The sequence below is a fragment of the Euprymna scolopes genome, chromosome 39 (assembly GCF_053919585.1).
Source record: "Euprymna scolopes isolate OS-2025 chromosome 39, ASM5391958v1, whole genome shotgun sequence".
Taxonomy (NCBI): Eukaryota; Metazoa; Mollusca; class Cephalopoda; order Sepiida; family Sepiolidae; genus Euprymna; species Euprymna scolopes.
The window spans coordinates 18219243-18235796 of record NC_136520.1 but is presented as its reverse complement, the minus strand read 5'-3'; the positions used below and the strand labels follow the sequence as shown (position 1 = coordinate 18235796).

Below are 16554 nucleotides of genomic sequence, written 5' to 3'. Positions count from 1 at the left end.
ATTATCAAAACAAAATATACTTACAAACAGATGACATAATAAAAGATAAACTTTATGACAACATCTCTTTTTTTTGTGACGCCAAGAAAATTTTCAAGCTGATTTTAACCCGCTTGAAAATTTGTTAAAATAATTCTAAAATCTCTAATAAAGTCGAAAACTTTTGATTGGTAAAAATACGCAAAAAATATCTTACAAAAAAAAAAAAAAAATGAAAAAATCTAATTAAATATAACACAAAAATGGCAATTTTAATTTTAGCTGAAGCTTAAAAAAAATCAAAATATTTGCGCAAAATATACTTGACGTTAAAAAAAAAAACAAAGTACAAAAAAAACAACAACAAAAAAAAAACGATTGTAAAATTCTGTAATTTAAAAAAAATTGTAGTTGATTAAAATAAAATGTTTTTAAATTGGTTTAAAAAAGCGAAAGTGAAACTTTAGAAAATTAAAAAGTCTAATATTTAGAAATAAGCAAATAATTAACATTTTCGATTGAAATTTTAACACAACACTTACATATGCAAAGAACAAATTTTAATCATTAAATTTAAATTAAAAATAAACAAAAAAATCGTTAAAAATCTTAAAAATAAATCACAAAAAAAAAAACAAAAAAACGCAAAAACTACGCAGAGAAAATTTACAGAAAAAAAAAATTGTTTTGAATTAAAAAAAAAAATTAACTTAAATTTTGTAAAACAATTTCTGGTTTCAAACTTCATTCTTCTTCGATGTGTGGCTTAAAAAACTAAAATTGTGCAAATAAAATCTCAGATCCAAAAGGAAAATCGAATTCCGAAAAAAAAAAAAAAAAAAAAAATAATAAAACCCCAAATCATGGCAGAAAGTTTGGAAGCGAAATTAGAAAAATTTACACACGAAAATCTTTTCTTGCACAAATATTGCATTCTTAAAAAGAAATGTGATCTTTTGCAACAGGTAAGCAGCTTCTTTTTTTCCTTTTTTTTGTCCATCATCGTTGTTGCACCTACATCGAATAGCAACGTGTGTGTGTATATATATATATATATATATATATATATATATATATATATATATATATATATATATATATATATGACAGAAACCTTTGTCCTGTACTTACTTGTGAAGGAAAATAAGGTTCTTGTCTAGAATTCAATCTATCTAGTATTAAGTTGATTGCGAGAAAATAATTCTGTGTAGGCACTAAAAATGTTTTTTTAATGTCAAATATTATTACACGAGAAGTCATTTCGAGTTAATATTTATTTGAAGCATTTCAACACAAGACGATTTAAATATGTAAACATTGCCTCAAAACTAACGTGACCGTTTTGTAGACACTTCATATCGGCCATGTTAGTTTTGAAGAAATGTTTACATATTTTAAATCGTGCATTTCTTGTGTTTAGATGCTTAAAATATTAACTCGAAATAAATCCTTATGTAATTTTTAAAATACAAAAACATTTTTAAATGTATACAGATTTTTTTTCCGCAATCAGCCCAGTTAGTGACATTACTTTAATTAAAAACAGAAATCCGTCACAGAACAAAGATGTCATATTCCAAAAGTCACATAAATTGATCGTTTTATTTTTAACTAAGATAATCAAATTGGTAATCTGGAAAAAAGAGAACCTGTTTCCTCCGTTTGACTATAGGTGGCGTTACTGTCTGTCCACACAGTTATGGAAGCACAAAATGTATATAATGGCACCCTTGAAATAAAAATAAATGTTTTTGTTATATTTTAATTTTAAACATGTTTTTTTTTGTTTTTTTGCAAACATATTTAAGTTTTATTTTTTTTCAAACATATTTACGTTTTTTTTTTGTTTTTGCAAACATATTTAAGTTTTATTTTTTCAAAACATTTACGTTTTGTTGCTTGTTTATTTTCAAACATTTACGTTTTTTTTTGTTTTTCCGTTTTTTTTTTTTTTTGCAAGCATGATCTAAATGTTTTTGCTTTATGTTTCTTTTAAACATATTTATGGGTTCAACCGTTTTTTCGCGAGTATTTTTTTACGCTCTTATAATATATAAAAAAAAAATCTTGTTATTCGGGTTTTCTTTGGCAAATATTGTTGCTTGATAAATGTCTAACAAAAAGCGTAGTGTATCAAGCAACAATATTTGCGAAAGAAAACCCGAATAACAAGAAATATTACGTAGGCATGACTTCCTTAGCTTTCAAAACCCGATACTATGACCACAAAAGTACATTCAACAATAAAAAACACCGTATAAAAACAACACTAGCGAATAAATACTGGGAACTCAAAGAAAGCGGACATTCGCCGGTAGTCGAATGGAAAATAATAAGACAAGCTACCACGTGTAGGCATTTAGACGACCCATGTAAATTATGCCTTCATGAAAAATTTGCTATCCTGTACTTTAAAGAACCCCAAAATCTATTAAACTGTAGAAGAGAAATAGCAAATAACTGTTCACAAAATAAAACTTACTCTAGGATAGTGATACAAAATAGCTTTAAAACTAACAAAAACAATAGAAAATAAAATAAATAAATAAATTAAATAAACATGAATATACATAAACGATCACACATATGTATGTATATATATATGTATATATATGTGCAAATATATGTGTCCACATATGTATATTTATATATACGTAAGAAAAAAAAAAAAGGAGGAAAAGGTCTGCCTTAAACCACTAACCTAGTTCCAAAACAGATCGTTTGTTCGATAAAATGCATACCCATTGGCTGATAGGAAGGGGCGCGGTGGATACTAGAAAGCTGATTGGCTAACTAAAATCCTCAACAGAAGAGGACCACATAAAAACGAGAAACAACCACAGAATTCGCGCATAAGCCTGACGAATCCTAGAGTGGATGAAATACCGAATATTCAGTGTAGCTTAATCGCCATATATATTTTATGAATTACTGACTAGCTCTACTTACGTATTGAGCACTAGCAGTATCAGAATTTTGGGGGAATTTTTGACACCCCTAACAGAAAACTGCGATTAAAATATAGAAAACTCGTAATTTCTCTTTCTAAAGTGGGTTATTTATTTTCTTTATAGAATATGCTTCCAAAATAAACTATTTAAGTTGTTTAAAAAATAATAGAAATATTATTTTTCATTGTTTAAAAAACATTGTTTACAAAGTGCGTGTGTGCGCTCTGGGAAGCCATTTTGTTACGTAGTGAAATCAATTGATTTTTATGAGATGAATATTTTTCAATTTTTAAACTTTAAAAATCTATCAAAATTTTCCTATTCGTTCAATTGTTACGTTTTTTTCAGGGTGAATGTAAAATTTTATGCTCTTTCCGATAAACTAAATATAATATTTTAGACAAACGTTGTTTTATAAATTCACCCCCCCCCCATTTTGGAATGTCTATGAGAATTTTAATAATTAATTTTGTTCGGCACGTTTTATATATCACAAATTGAAGATAAAACATGAATAAATAAAATACTCAAATTTAAAACAACAAAAAATATCACTTTTCTGTAAATTTACCGGTAAAGTCCAAAATTTAAATCCTTCTTTTTTCGATAACCACGTGTTTTTTTTTTTTTTTTTTTTTTTTACGTGGAAGCTTAATTTTTGTTTAGAATGTTCCAGTAATTAATGGTCGATCAGTTTATATTTTTATATTTAATTCCTGGTTTCCTTTTTTTCGATATAAAAAAAAAGACAAAATCGGATAATGCAGATTTATAGTATAATAAAAAAAAAAATTCAGGTATTTCTTTAAGATATTAAAAAAAAAAAAATAACATTGCATATCTGCGTCATATCGTAATTCGTGTTAATGAAAAAATGAAAACTCCCAGTTTTTTATTTACGATAGCGTAAAGGCACAAAAATAAAAAAAAAGGACAAGTTATCTCCCTTAAATCAGGCAAAAACGTAACTGACTACAAAAAATATATCCAGTTAGGTAGAAAAGTAACTTATCTTGCCTTTGTGTTTATATATTTGTTTTTTTGACAACTTTTTTGAATCTATGTGAGTATCAGAATTTTTGTAGGAATTTTTGACACTCCTAACACGAAACTGCGAATACAATATAAAAATCTCGTAATTTCTCTGTTAAAAGTGGGTTATTTATTTTCTTTATGGATTATACTTCCAAAATAAACTATTACAGTTGTTTTAAAAGTAATAGAAATATATATATTTTTTTTTAAAAAAACAGTAATGAATTTTCCGAACTCAATATTTTTCAATTTTTAAACTTTAAAAATCTATCAAAATTTTTCTATTGATTCTATTTTTACGATATTTTCAGGGTCAATGTGAAATTTTATGTTCTTTCCAATAAACCGAATATAATATTTTAGACAAACTTATATTATAAAGAAGACGTGTTTTGGTTTGTTATTATTGTTATTATTACATTAAATATTTGTTTAATCATATAGGGTAAATATGAAGAATTCCACCCTTTATTCATATAGGGTCAATATGAAGCCACCCTCGAAAATTCCTTTAAAATTACGGCCAAATCTGTTCATTGCAATGTGGCATCATTATAGAAAAGTGACCCCCCACTTTGTGACCATTTGTAAAATTTTTTATCTTGGAAACTACTAGTTTCGTTTGCCGTATATATAAATGGTTATTTCCGTTTTCAGCGCCTCCGAAAACCTTTAAAAGTGGAAAATTTGAAGGAATATAATCCAATATTGAGATTATTAAGGTTTTTGAATTAGTGTTTTTTTTTACACTTATAGGCCTCCGTACATAAGTAAGAGATAATTTTTCACTTCCGGTGTCGTTACAAGTTGCTTGAAAGCCACGCGTGATCGCGATGTGTGTTGGAAAAATCCTTCCATTTAAAAAATACATGGATTATAATACATAAATATGAATAAATTCTCATACAGGAAGATTAAAAGAAAGCATATCTTACTCATTAACCAGGTAAGTTATATATTTTGCCATTTAAAAAATATATCGTAAGATTCAACTAGTGTTTTGTTCGACATTCCGTGAAATGTTAAGTGAAGAAATCGAAGGAAAAATAAATAAAATTGTTTATTTCTCTATTAAAGCTTTTATGATATTAAAATTTGGTCTTTGCTCGTTTTATTGAAATAAAATTTACAGGTTTAAATTACGTTTTACTATTATTAAAATCTGATAGAAATATAGGTGTATATTCAAAATGGCGACTCGCCTGAAAATTTCCCCAAAATTCTGATACTGCTAATTGAGCACGTTTGAAGTAAATACTTAAAGTTTACGCATAAATCAATACTTACGTATATTAATTTTATGTGAGTAAATGAAGTAGTTATATATATATATATATATATATATATATATATATATTTATTTCAAGGGTGCCATTATAAACATTTTGTGCTTCCATAACTGGGTGGACAGACAGTAACGCCACCTATAGATAAACGGAGGAAACAGGTTCTCTTTTTCTTCCAGATTACCATCAAATTTTATGACTAAGCAAAAAGGGACCGTTTCTCATCGCCATTAAAAAAAAAATATATATATTTTCCTTTAAAATGACGACTTTACAGATTTTCGGATATGCTGAAAACAAATATAGTGTTTAAATTTTCCGTAAATAAGTAGTTTTCTGGATATTAAGCAATGTAATTCCTTATGTTAAAAGTGGTGGACATTGTTGTGTGCACTTGCGCGTACAATAATGGCCACCATTTTTAAAAGTCAAGGGAGATAATTTAAGCTTTAAAGAGCTATAAACTGTTCCATTTTTTTCGCGTTTAAACAAAATTATCTCCCTTAAATATCATGATAATGGTAACGATATTCTGCGTACGGTTGGAGGTTGAATTTATTTTGTAAAAAAAACAAACTACTGGATGAATTTCTGTATTTTTTGGTAAACAAGTACATCATAAAATGTTTCTGATTATTTATACTATATGGGTATGTATGAAGGTTGATAGCAATGCAGAAAACAGTGATAGTGAAAAAGATATTTCATTTAAAATATCAGTCAATATAAGACTTGCTGTTAATCTGTATATATAAAAGCGAAAATGTATGTATGTATGTACGTATGTATGTATGTACGTTTTTCCTCGATGTCCACAAAAGGCTTCTTTCAGAGAAGCGCTTGCTCGGTTCACAACTTCTTAAAACTTTTTATATCATCTATAAATTGTAATATCTCAGAGTTACCCACGGAGCTCGCCTGTCTATTTAATTTTATTGACTTTCAAACGTTAATTATTCGACATTTCCTGCATCGGCACGCGTTACATTCGGTTTTCGGTATAAAAAAAAGCGAAACTCGACTCTAATCACAGGCCGAAAGCCAGTTGTCTCAAGAGAGCTAAGTAACGTTTGTTCAATGTCGACTTTGTCATATCAGACTGTAGCTTTCATTTCGCTCCTCCTAATAAACAGGGAGCGGGTTTTTAAAAACAAACAAACAAACCGATTTATTCACCTCATTCAAAACTGTCCCGCACAAAATGCTAACTGCTGAATACCTATTGCCGTCACATCAATCAAAAATGCGCACCTGTTTTTTTTTTAACACTTTACTATTTTCCAACTGCGCATCGTGAAGGTTTCGTTTTTTTTTTCATGGGCACCTGGTTTTTTTTTTCACATTTTCAGGTTTTTTCCACTTACCCTGAAAAACACCCAGGCAACGCCGGGTACCCCTCACTAGTATTAATGAAATTTGGGATGGCGGAACATTTTTTGATATTTTGCAAGTAACACTTCTTTTCTCCAAAAATTTAGATTTCCTGATATGTGAAAAAACTAAAAGAAATATTGGCTTTGTTTATTTTTCGTGATGCTCTCTTTGTTTTGCTTGTGACTGCACAAATATATAAAAAAACATCTCATTTGTTGAAGTTAAAAAAAAAAGAAATGTCTCAAACAGTAAAGTTTATGAAGAAAGATAAAAAAATTTATCAATCACTAAAGAAAGAAGAAAAGATAATTTGGTTTCTCTCTTCTTCTAAATATTTGAAACTAGCTGTACCCAGCCATGCGTGGCTCAGTTGGTTAAAGCAAATATTAGTAATTTATATCGTACACACACACACAACTGTAAAAACTTGTAAATACAATATTAAAAAATATCACGGTAACATAAGTGCATAAGCACTATTTTTTATTAACATCTACGAATTATTTAACGAAAAATAAAAATAATTTTAGCCTATTTTATTTTAGTTCCTTTTTTATACAATGACTACTGTTCGAATGTAAATATTTTATATTTAAATAGCTGTACCCAGCCATGCGTTGATGATGCTCAGTTTGGTTAAGCAAATATTAGAGTGATTTGTATCACACGCCCACGACTGTAATAATCTAAGCATATGTAATGAACTTAACACTATGCGAAAATACATGTCTCTTAGTGACAACGTTTTAATTTTAGTAACTGTTCATTTGTTAATAAGAATCGAATTCTGGAATATGAGAATTTTCAGCAACCAGCCAATCAGAACGGACAGACTTTGGCAAGGGAACCGTTATTATTTATGAATCGGAAATCGGAAGGATTATGTTATGTCTGTGTGTCAATGAGCCAATTATGATGGGTGGAATCACAGTATCTGTGGAAAATGTAAATTGGTCTTGGTAGCAACCGATAGCAGTGTTGGGACTAAATAGTGAGAAAAATAGGGATTTCTTCCTGTAAAGATGTTGCAATTGCGATGGTGTTGCTCGTCAGATGCAATATAGCATTTTAATATCATGGCTGACTGTGCATAAAATGGTATTCGAAAGCTACATAAGATATTGGCTATTAGGCTGGATGTATTGAATTTTTATGTGGCATCTATTGTTGCAAACCTATGATACTTTGGTCCAGAGAGGAATTTCTGCAGTCATTTTATTATATAGGAGATGGCATTTTTTGTTTTACTCACTAACTTTTGTTTGAAAGAATGAATTTCTATTTATTTATATAATAGCAAATATGTACTCTGTCCAGTCACATAACCATATGCTAGCCTGGGAGAATACTATCATGGTGGATAAACATTTACTATAATAACCTGCAAACAACTGAAAGAATTATATTATGACAATGGAATAGGTAGTACACTATTCATCCTCATAAAAAAAAAATATCTGGGAGGATCCCACCATAAAAAGAAGATAATGCCTGTGAGTATGGCCTCATGATAAGATATTGCAGTATTTCCTTCTCTCAAAGAAGGATGTAATATGTGGGAAGATTACCCAAACACCCATCAAAATGTGGGAGGTAATTCCTGAGAGGATGATCCTATGACAATAGAACAGAGTCTCCCCTATCAAAAGATAATACAATAATAAATTTAGTTTTTGTTTTTTCGTTCATTTAAAATTGCCTTGTCATAAAAACATTTTTTATGGTTCATTGGCTTTTTAGGTAAAATCAAAGACCCGTATCTGTTTTCAATAAATTTTTGTACATAAATATAGTTTTTTAAAAATAAAATTTCTAACAATTTTGGGCAAGAAAAGTTAATGTGGTATTGTGGTGACGGAGATGTTAGTTAAGACTGAAATGTTAGTTATGCTTATCATTTTGGACCAAAGATGATCTTTTTTCCCACACTTTTGATGGCCTTGTGCCTAATTTCTTTAAAAAGTAATTTAAAAAAAATATTTTCTACAAATATTTCAAAGTGTAGTATCTGTTCTTAGCATAACAAACGTTTTACTATCAATGAAACTATTGCGTACAAGAAAATATGGCAATGCAAATAAAAAAATATATATTATTCATTTATTCAAAGCTGTTTATGAAATAAATATGCAAATTAAGATGTTTATTGTGTATTTACAAATTACTGTATATACAGTATTTTAAAATCTTATATTTTATCATGAATTAAATAAGCATAACCGGTTTTGATTTTAACATAGGGTGGAGAAACCTTTCACGTTTAGTCAGATAGACAAGAAAATACACATGGGTCTTTATAATGAAGTAGAAGATTCTATTAGCATGTCTGTAACACTACTAAACATGTACTAACTCAAAGGGAGGTAATTCATCCAATCTAAATGAAGTAGAAATAGTATTACTGGTGATTTTTGTGTGTAAACAAGAAGCAGATGACAGCTAATTGAATTACATTTTTTTTTTTATGTAAGACAAATGTTTAAAACTAAATATTTTACTTGTAAATGAATAAATATGAATGTTTTTTGCATTTTTCATACTAACATTACCATCAAAACAGCTCTATGTTATTTGAATCAATAGCACAAAACAAATATATAGTAAATGGTAAAGATCCAAACACGGATGTTTGTATACCTTATTTGCATAACTATTTTTTAACAAGTTATGATAAATTAATGTTTGGTGTTATTTATTTGTAATTGTATTGTGCTATTTTCCCTATATACATGGGATAATTTTGTCAATGCATATATTCTTCCTGTAACTTGATATAGATTTGAATGTGTCAACTGGACCATAAAATTATGTCTGAAAGTAGAAATTTATCAAAACTACATCACATGCTTCATTACTGATCATAAATTATTTTATCGCATCAGTATCGCAGAGTTGCGAAAATTCACTCACATCCCATCAATATCCTCCATCATCAAATATAAAGTCTTGAGATTGTTTGGTCATGTTATGCATTCCAATGAGAAACTATGTAAACTATGTTTATTAAATTGAACGAGTGAGTAGATCGTATGTAGCCACGCTGATGAGCCAAAACCAGCACATGTCTGTGGATATAAATATTTATTTATTAAATCTATTATATAAAGAAATGTCTGTGTGTTAGTGTGTTGTATGTGTGTTTGTACATCTGCTAAAAACTTTTTTCATACACATCGTACAGGTACCAACTCAGCATCGTTAGAAAGAGCAATTTCTTGGACTAAAAATATCAAAGAGTTGGAAAAACTTGTCCATTATTTTGTGTAGAAACATTGTTTTGTTTGAAGGGGGGGGGATTGCTTTTGCCGCGATTTGCAAACCGCATATGTACTAATTGTTACTTTCTTCCATTTTAAATGTTAAGATGTTAACACATCTGTGTAATCGTTGGCACATCGGTAAAAGCATTTGGTTACAAACTTCGATTATGCGAGTTTGCATCTGGCACAAGTCATTTTTTTTTCTTCTTTTTTCTGTTCATCGTTTCGCTGATGGTACCCGAAATCCGTTTTTTTTTTTTTCTTTTTTTTTCTTTTTTTTTTAACAACTGGGTAAATCGGGTGCCCTATCCCCACCCCCATCCTCATTGTTACATTTTTTAAAGTGTAAAAATCACTGATATTTTGTATATCATGAAATATATCATTTGAAATGAGCAGAAATAATCATTTGTAAATGTGTTTTTAAACAAAATATGCCTCTGTGAATAACTAAGACTTAGAGAAAGTATTAAGTAGGTACATACAAAATGAATAGTCGATCCCTAAAATGTATAAACATTTTGACCCCTTCCCTTCATTTAAAAATTTCCCAAAATTCAGGAAATCAACCAATATTTTTTAAATTTCCAGTATCACAGAATATAATGAATCCATTATCTTGTAAAAATTCATAGTGAAAATGTATTATTTTGTGTAAATAAAAAACATTTTCACTAAAGTACTAAAAAAAACAAAAACTCACAAATATCGTAAATATAAACAATTAAAAAAATTGTTTTTTTAATATTTCAGGAACATTATGAAAAAAACCCAGTCTGTGTTAATGAAATCAATATGACTTCAAGAAAAATTAATTTCTCAAACTAATGATATTATCATTGAATTAATCATTGTTCAATTATCCAATATTATATATATATATATATATATCTATATATATATATATATATATAAACGTAATCATAAAGGGAAGACTTAAATTGATGATTAAAAATCTTTAAAATAAAGTACACTAATTTCCCATTCAGAGTTTAAATGGTGTAAAGGGATTTATGCAGTTATTAAAACTCTACGGAAAAATAAATCGTTAGTCATTACTAAATCAGATAAAGGTCCAGGGGTTGTTATACTAGATTATCATGATTGCCGACAAAATGTCTACCATATTGAATGACACAGAAATTTATAAAAATGGGCCCTGTCACAACTTATGATCGTACAACCTCTTTAGAAACCAAATTCCAAAAGAAATTAAGTGGGTTAAAAGTGGTATACTTCCATCGAGCATAGCTAGTGAGATTAGACCCTCAGGATCGATCTGTCCTAGATTATATGGTTTACCGAAAACGCACAAAGTAGGTATTTCCTTAAGGCCCATTTTATCTATGGTGGGGCCATCACAGCATAAAGTTGAAAAATGGATCTTTAATATTTTACAACCAGTATTAAAACATTGCAGCAAATATTGTTTGAAAGATTCATTTCATTTTGCAGACTTTATTCTAAGATCTAAGGTTGTTAATAAATTTATGTGCTCTTATGACATTAGCAAACTGTTTACTTGTGTCCCAATTTTAGAGTTATAGATATCTGTAGAGATTTTTTATATTGTAGTCAGATATCTCCTCCCTTCCATTTCTGAAAGTATATTCGTTGAGCTGATGAAATTTGCCACTACATCTGTTGAATTCAGTTTCAACGGTGTAATGTATCGGAAAATAGGTAGTGTGTCAATGGGTTCAGTTTTTGGTCCAATAATGGCAAATATTTTCGTGGGTTTCCATGAAGAGCAATTGCTCTCTGGACCCATGAAACCCTTGGTCTATTTTTCGCTATGTGGGCAACACATTTTGCCTCTTCAATAATCAAATAATGGCAAATAATTTTTTCTCCTTACCTGATAGGATGCATCCCGCGCTACAGTATACTTATGAAAGAGAGTCGTAGCTTATCTCGATGTATTGGTAACGAAAACCCCATCCAGTTACCTACATCAGCATACTGTAAACCTACATTCACGGGACTGTATACACGCTGGGATTCATTTTACCCCCGAAAATGTAAGATAAATTTAATTTGGACCCTAGCACATCATGCCCTTATGATCTGCTCAAAATCCAAATTGGATGAGGAATTAAAAATAATTACTGAAATCCTATCCAAAAATGGGTATCCTCTGGATGTGATTAAGTCAGTTATGCAAAGGAAAAAGTCGATGTCCAGTATATCTGCGTTTACCTTGGCTGGGGACAGTAGGTGAGAAATTTGCAAAGCAAATCAGTTCAACAGTGCAAAATTGTTATTTTGCTTCAAATGTACGTGTTGTGTTCTCTACGAGAATGTTAATGCTATCCTCTCAAAAAGATGTCCTCCCATCATAATAATAATATAATTTACAATTTTGAATGTAGTTGCAGTGCCAACTATGTGGGTCAAACAACATTAAGATTGGATGGAAGAGTCCAATAACACATACCTACCAAAATCAGAAATGGGATATACCAAACAACATATGGGTCTTCAATTACTGACCATCTTATAAAAAACCCGTCTTGTGCAGCAAACTTTAGCACAAACTCTTTTTCAATCCTGAGTCATGCTCACTCCTTATTTCATTTAAAGATCTTGGAGACTGTTCACGTTCGGTTGAGAAAGCCTTCCCTCTGTAAGCAGAAGGAATGCCTCTTGGGTTACAGCGTGATTAGTCTCTAGAATCTTTGAGTAATATAACATTGCTGTATTTAAACGCTTTCCCCCATTTTTTTTTTTTTTTTCCATACATAACGTAATGCAACATGATTTTATTGTACATATTTTCGATTCTCATCCGTTTTTTTTTTCTCCAAAACCAATCCCTCGATACAGCTTTGAGGGCGAAACCGGTCAGCTGACTCCCCATTTTTTTTTTCTTTTCACCTCGTTGACTATTTTAAACGTTTTTAATCATGAATTTAAGTCTTCATTTCATGATTGCAATATATTAATTTTGTACCCCTCAAAGAATCATGAGATATATATATATATATGAAATATATAATTGATTACTATATTGATCATTATTCAATATTTTAACAAAAAAATAATATAATTATAAAAAAAACATTTCATGTGACTTTAATGATAACAATTCCTTTGAAAATTTCATATGTAATATTATATTTTTCTTGAACGCGTATGCATCAGTGGAAGAAATCTTTTTATAATCTTGAAAATTAAAAAAAAATGAAACCAGAGGAAAAAAATAATTTATAATAAGATTATTTTTATGAACGTTTAATTTGGAGACATATGGATGGGCAACATTGTTAAAAAAAAAAAAGACAGGATTTGTATCCGACTTGCCATATTCTATTTAATTATTGTTTTAGCGCTGTAGGCATTTTGCAATAGTTCTATATCAAATTCTAACAAAAAACATTGATAAACAGACTTCATCAATATTTTTTAAAATATAACTGAATTTGGGAATTTTTAACCAATAATATGGTTTACTATTGTTAAAAACGCTCTTCATTTGAAAGTTAAATTAAAATCTTTATAGATAAAACTAAAATCTTAATTGTATACATTGAAAAAATATTTAAATAAGCACTTCCTTTTATTGCAACAAAATAGGAGTACTTAATGAATATTTTTTTATAACCTTCAAAAATACAGAAATTAATATTGCAATTTTTCTTTTGATTGGGCGAAGGTCGGTTTCTAAACTTGCTTTTGGGGGATAATAAAATAATTTATTTTTAATTCAGTATCTTAGACAATTATTTTTGAAATAGTTGCAGGAAATGAATATTTATCTTTCAAGGGATTTTTACAATTTATTTAACTTTCAAATTTAGCTAGTTTTAAAAAAAAATTTCATAGCGGCTCATTTGAAACTTCAAATATTTCAGATTGTCACGAATTTTATCCATAGTCGCACCAATTAAACAAGATTTTCTGGATTTAAGCTTCTTTTTAAGATTCTTTTAAAATTTGAGATATTTTCTAAAATCAAAATTAGGTGATTTGGATCAAACTTGGAGTAAGAATTCTAGACGTAAGGTTTGGTATCATATTTAGATTTTTTAAGGGCACTTAAAAGTGGTGCAGAACTGTATGAGGAATCATATTTTTCTAGCAGGAATATCTATCCACCGACTCGCCTCCTTCACCCCCTGGTCATCTTGTGCTTGATTTTTCTGACTCGCCACATGATTAACTACGTTTTTCTCATCTCTTTTCTCTCATGTCTCCTTTTTGTGCGCATTCCTTCGTCTCGGGCATATTTAGACATGTGCGTCTGTGAGAGAACCGGGCCACTTGTCATCTGTGGAATGCTGTGTATGTATGCGTTGCACGTCAGCAAAATGACTTATTATCGAGCAGAGAGAAAATGAGTGACTGTCTGCAAAGTCTTGAAAGCAAATCTCGAACACCCACCTCCGCCCCCATCCCTTCCCCTCCTCCTACCTTGCCGCACCCATCACACCTCAGGTGGTGAATCGATGTAAGTAGTTTTGCAAGAATGTATTTCTACCCTTTGTCAATGTGAAGTGTATATATACAAAAAAAAGAAACGATAATGTTTCAACTAAATACGATGATGAACCGTTTCTCATTAAATTATAAAGGTTAAGCAATTTTGAGCTCGGTCAGTACTTAGATGAGTGTAAGTTTTAAGTTATTCATGATTAATATCGACTGCAGTAAGGATTGAACCTTTGATACTGATACAGCTTTTGAACCAAACAAAACTCCCATTTTATTCAGCATCTTCTGAACATTTACATAAACACACAAAAACAGTCGAAGCAAAACGAATTGGTGTCAAAATCCAAACGAAATGATTTTTCAACATAAAAAAATAATGAACGAAAAATCGTTCACCATACGATGACGACTATTTTTTTTTGATGACAAGAATCATGAAAAATTTTTTTACAGTTAAAATTGAAAAGTTTTTTTTTTTTTTGTGTTTTTCATTAAAAAATACAACAATTGATGATAAAGATTTAAATGATTTTTTTGTATTTCTCTGGTAATAATACAGCTTTTGAAAAAAAACAAAAAACAACTTTATTAAGGTTAAAAACATGTTTTTAAGTTCACTTAGCAGATTTTCTTTTAGAATTGACATAGATTACAGAGGAAAAGAAGAGGAAGGAAACTTTTAAAAGAAAAGTTGAAAAAATTTTTCCTGTGGATTACATTAGCTAAAAATAAAATATAAGTTTGTGCAATCCAAATAAAAGAAATGATGTAAAATAGTCTAGGGTGACTTGTTGGTTACTACATTGACATGTAGGGGTGGATGCCAACTATTTCCGCTTGATATCTTATGATACTGAATCTTTAGAAAGGAATTATCAAGTAGCATTTGTTTTCATTAAACTTGATTGTATGTTGCATGATGCTCTCTCAACCCATCACACACTTATTTTTTCAAATAAACATTTAAGATCAATGTATTCATGTGATATTAAATCAGTTTTTTGCTTTTCTTTTTCCTCATGGCAACGTGTCATTAGAAAATTAAGGCGTGATCTTTGGCAATTTTCTTTAAAAATGTTTAAATTATTAAAGAAAAAAATCACAAATCATTTCACGTGAATTACGCATTCCTCCTGTCATGCAACGAGGCAAGGAAACTTGATTCAATGCCTAATGATGACATATCTCGTCAAAACACAGTTGATTTTAAATATTTATTTACAAAATAAAATTTTTTTTGTATTGTATTAACTTTGTAAACTTTTAAATTTAAATTCAAATTTAAACAATGGAGGAAAAAAATCACTATATTTATAAGATTTGGCTGTGTCTGGTCACATATAACTAAAATTGAATCTGGAATAAGGAAAGGGTCACCATGTTCCATGAACAACATCAACATCTCCACTTTTATTAAAGAACTCTAGAATATAAGAATTGTTTGGTAAGCTTTTGTTGATAAATGAATGCTGTATCCTGGAGTTCCATTCTAGCAGGCTGCTTGTGACGAAATAAAGAGAATAGTAATATGATTACTATTGTTAAAAATCCTTCCTATCATGAAGTGATCAACTTTGGAACTTGTTTGAATAATTTTTTTGCCACAAAGATTGGTTGACTCGCATTGATTTTGAGTCTGAAGATGTGGTTGCATATCATGATGGGTACATTGAACTTAGCTCTTGTCTACAGATTCATAGTGTTTGCAGCTGAATTAAGAACTGGCTGCCTTTGGTTGCTATGGATCATAGCACGTAATCTGTGTTGATCCGAATGCTGTACATTCTATGAGAGAAGCTGGCTCAATCTATCGTAGGTGAATGTCACCAAGTACAATTAGTAAGTACTGTTTCTTGACGAAAATAATTTTGCAATCTAATGGGGGGGGGGGAGGATCTCACCATTTGCCTATTCTTTCTCTACTCTACCGTTACTGCCATGGAATATGTTGGAATAGGTTCTAATCTCTGATTCTTCCTTGTTAAACATTCACAGTAATAACTCGACTAGCTATCTCAACTACAAAGAACTTCCCTTCCTTCCTCTGTGTACCTAAAACCAAACGAAATTTCCGGAAACAATTTCTTTCTAAAATCTTATTTTTGGAACACATTATGACGTGACTGCTTCTCTACAGACTATAACATGGTTGTTTTCACATCAAATTTTAACAAATATTTGTTGAGGTGAACTCTTAAATAATCAATTTTTAACCAAGTTGTCCAGCGTTTTGAA

General features: G+C 29.7%; 1 protein-coding gene across 1 annotated transcript in view; it reads left to right on the top strand.

Annotated features, from left to right (window-relative positions):
- The first annotated feature begins 693 nt into the window (after window positions 1-693).
- The window catches only part of LOC145263659 (uncharacterized), a 43325-nt gene continuing 27464 nt past the window's right edge, over window positions 694-16554 (top strand). The window contains exon 1 of the mRNA XM_080120531.1: window positions 694-944. Within this exon, the coding sequence (XP_079976657.1) occupies window positions 843-944 (102 nt within the window). The 5' untranslated portion in view covers window positions 694-842. The remainder of the gene's footprint in view (window positions 945-16554) is intronic.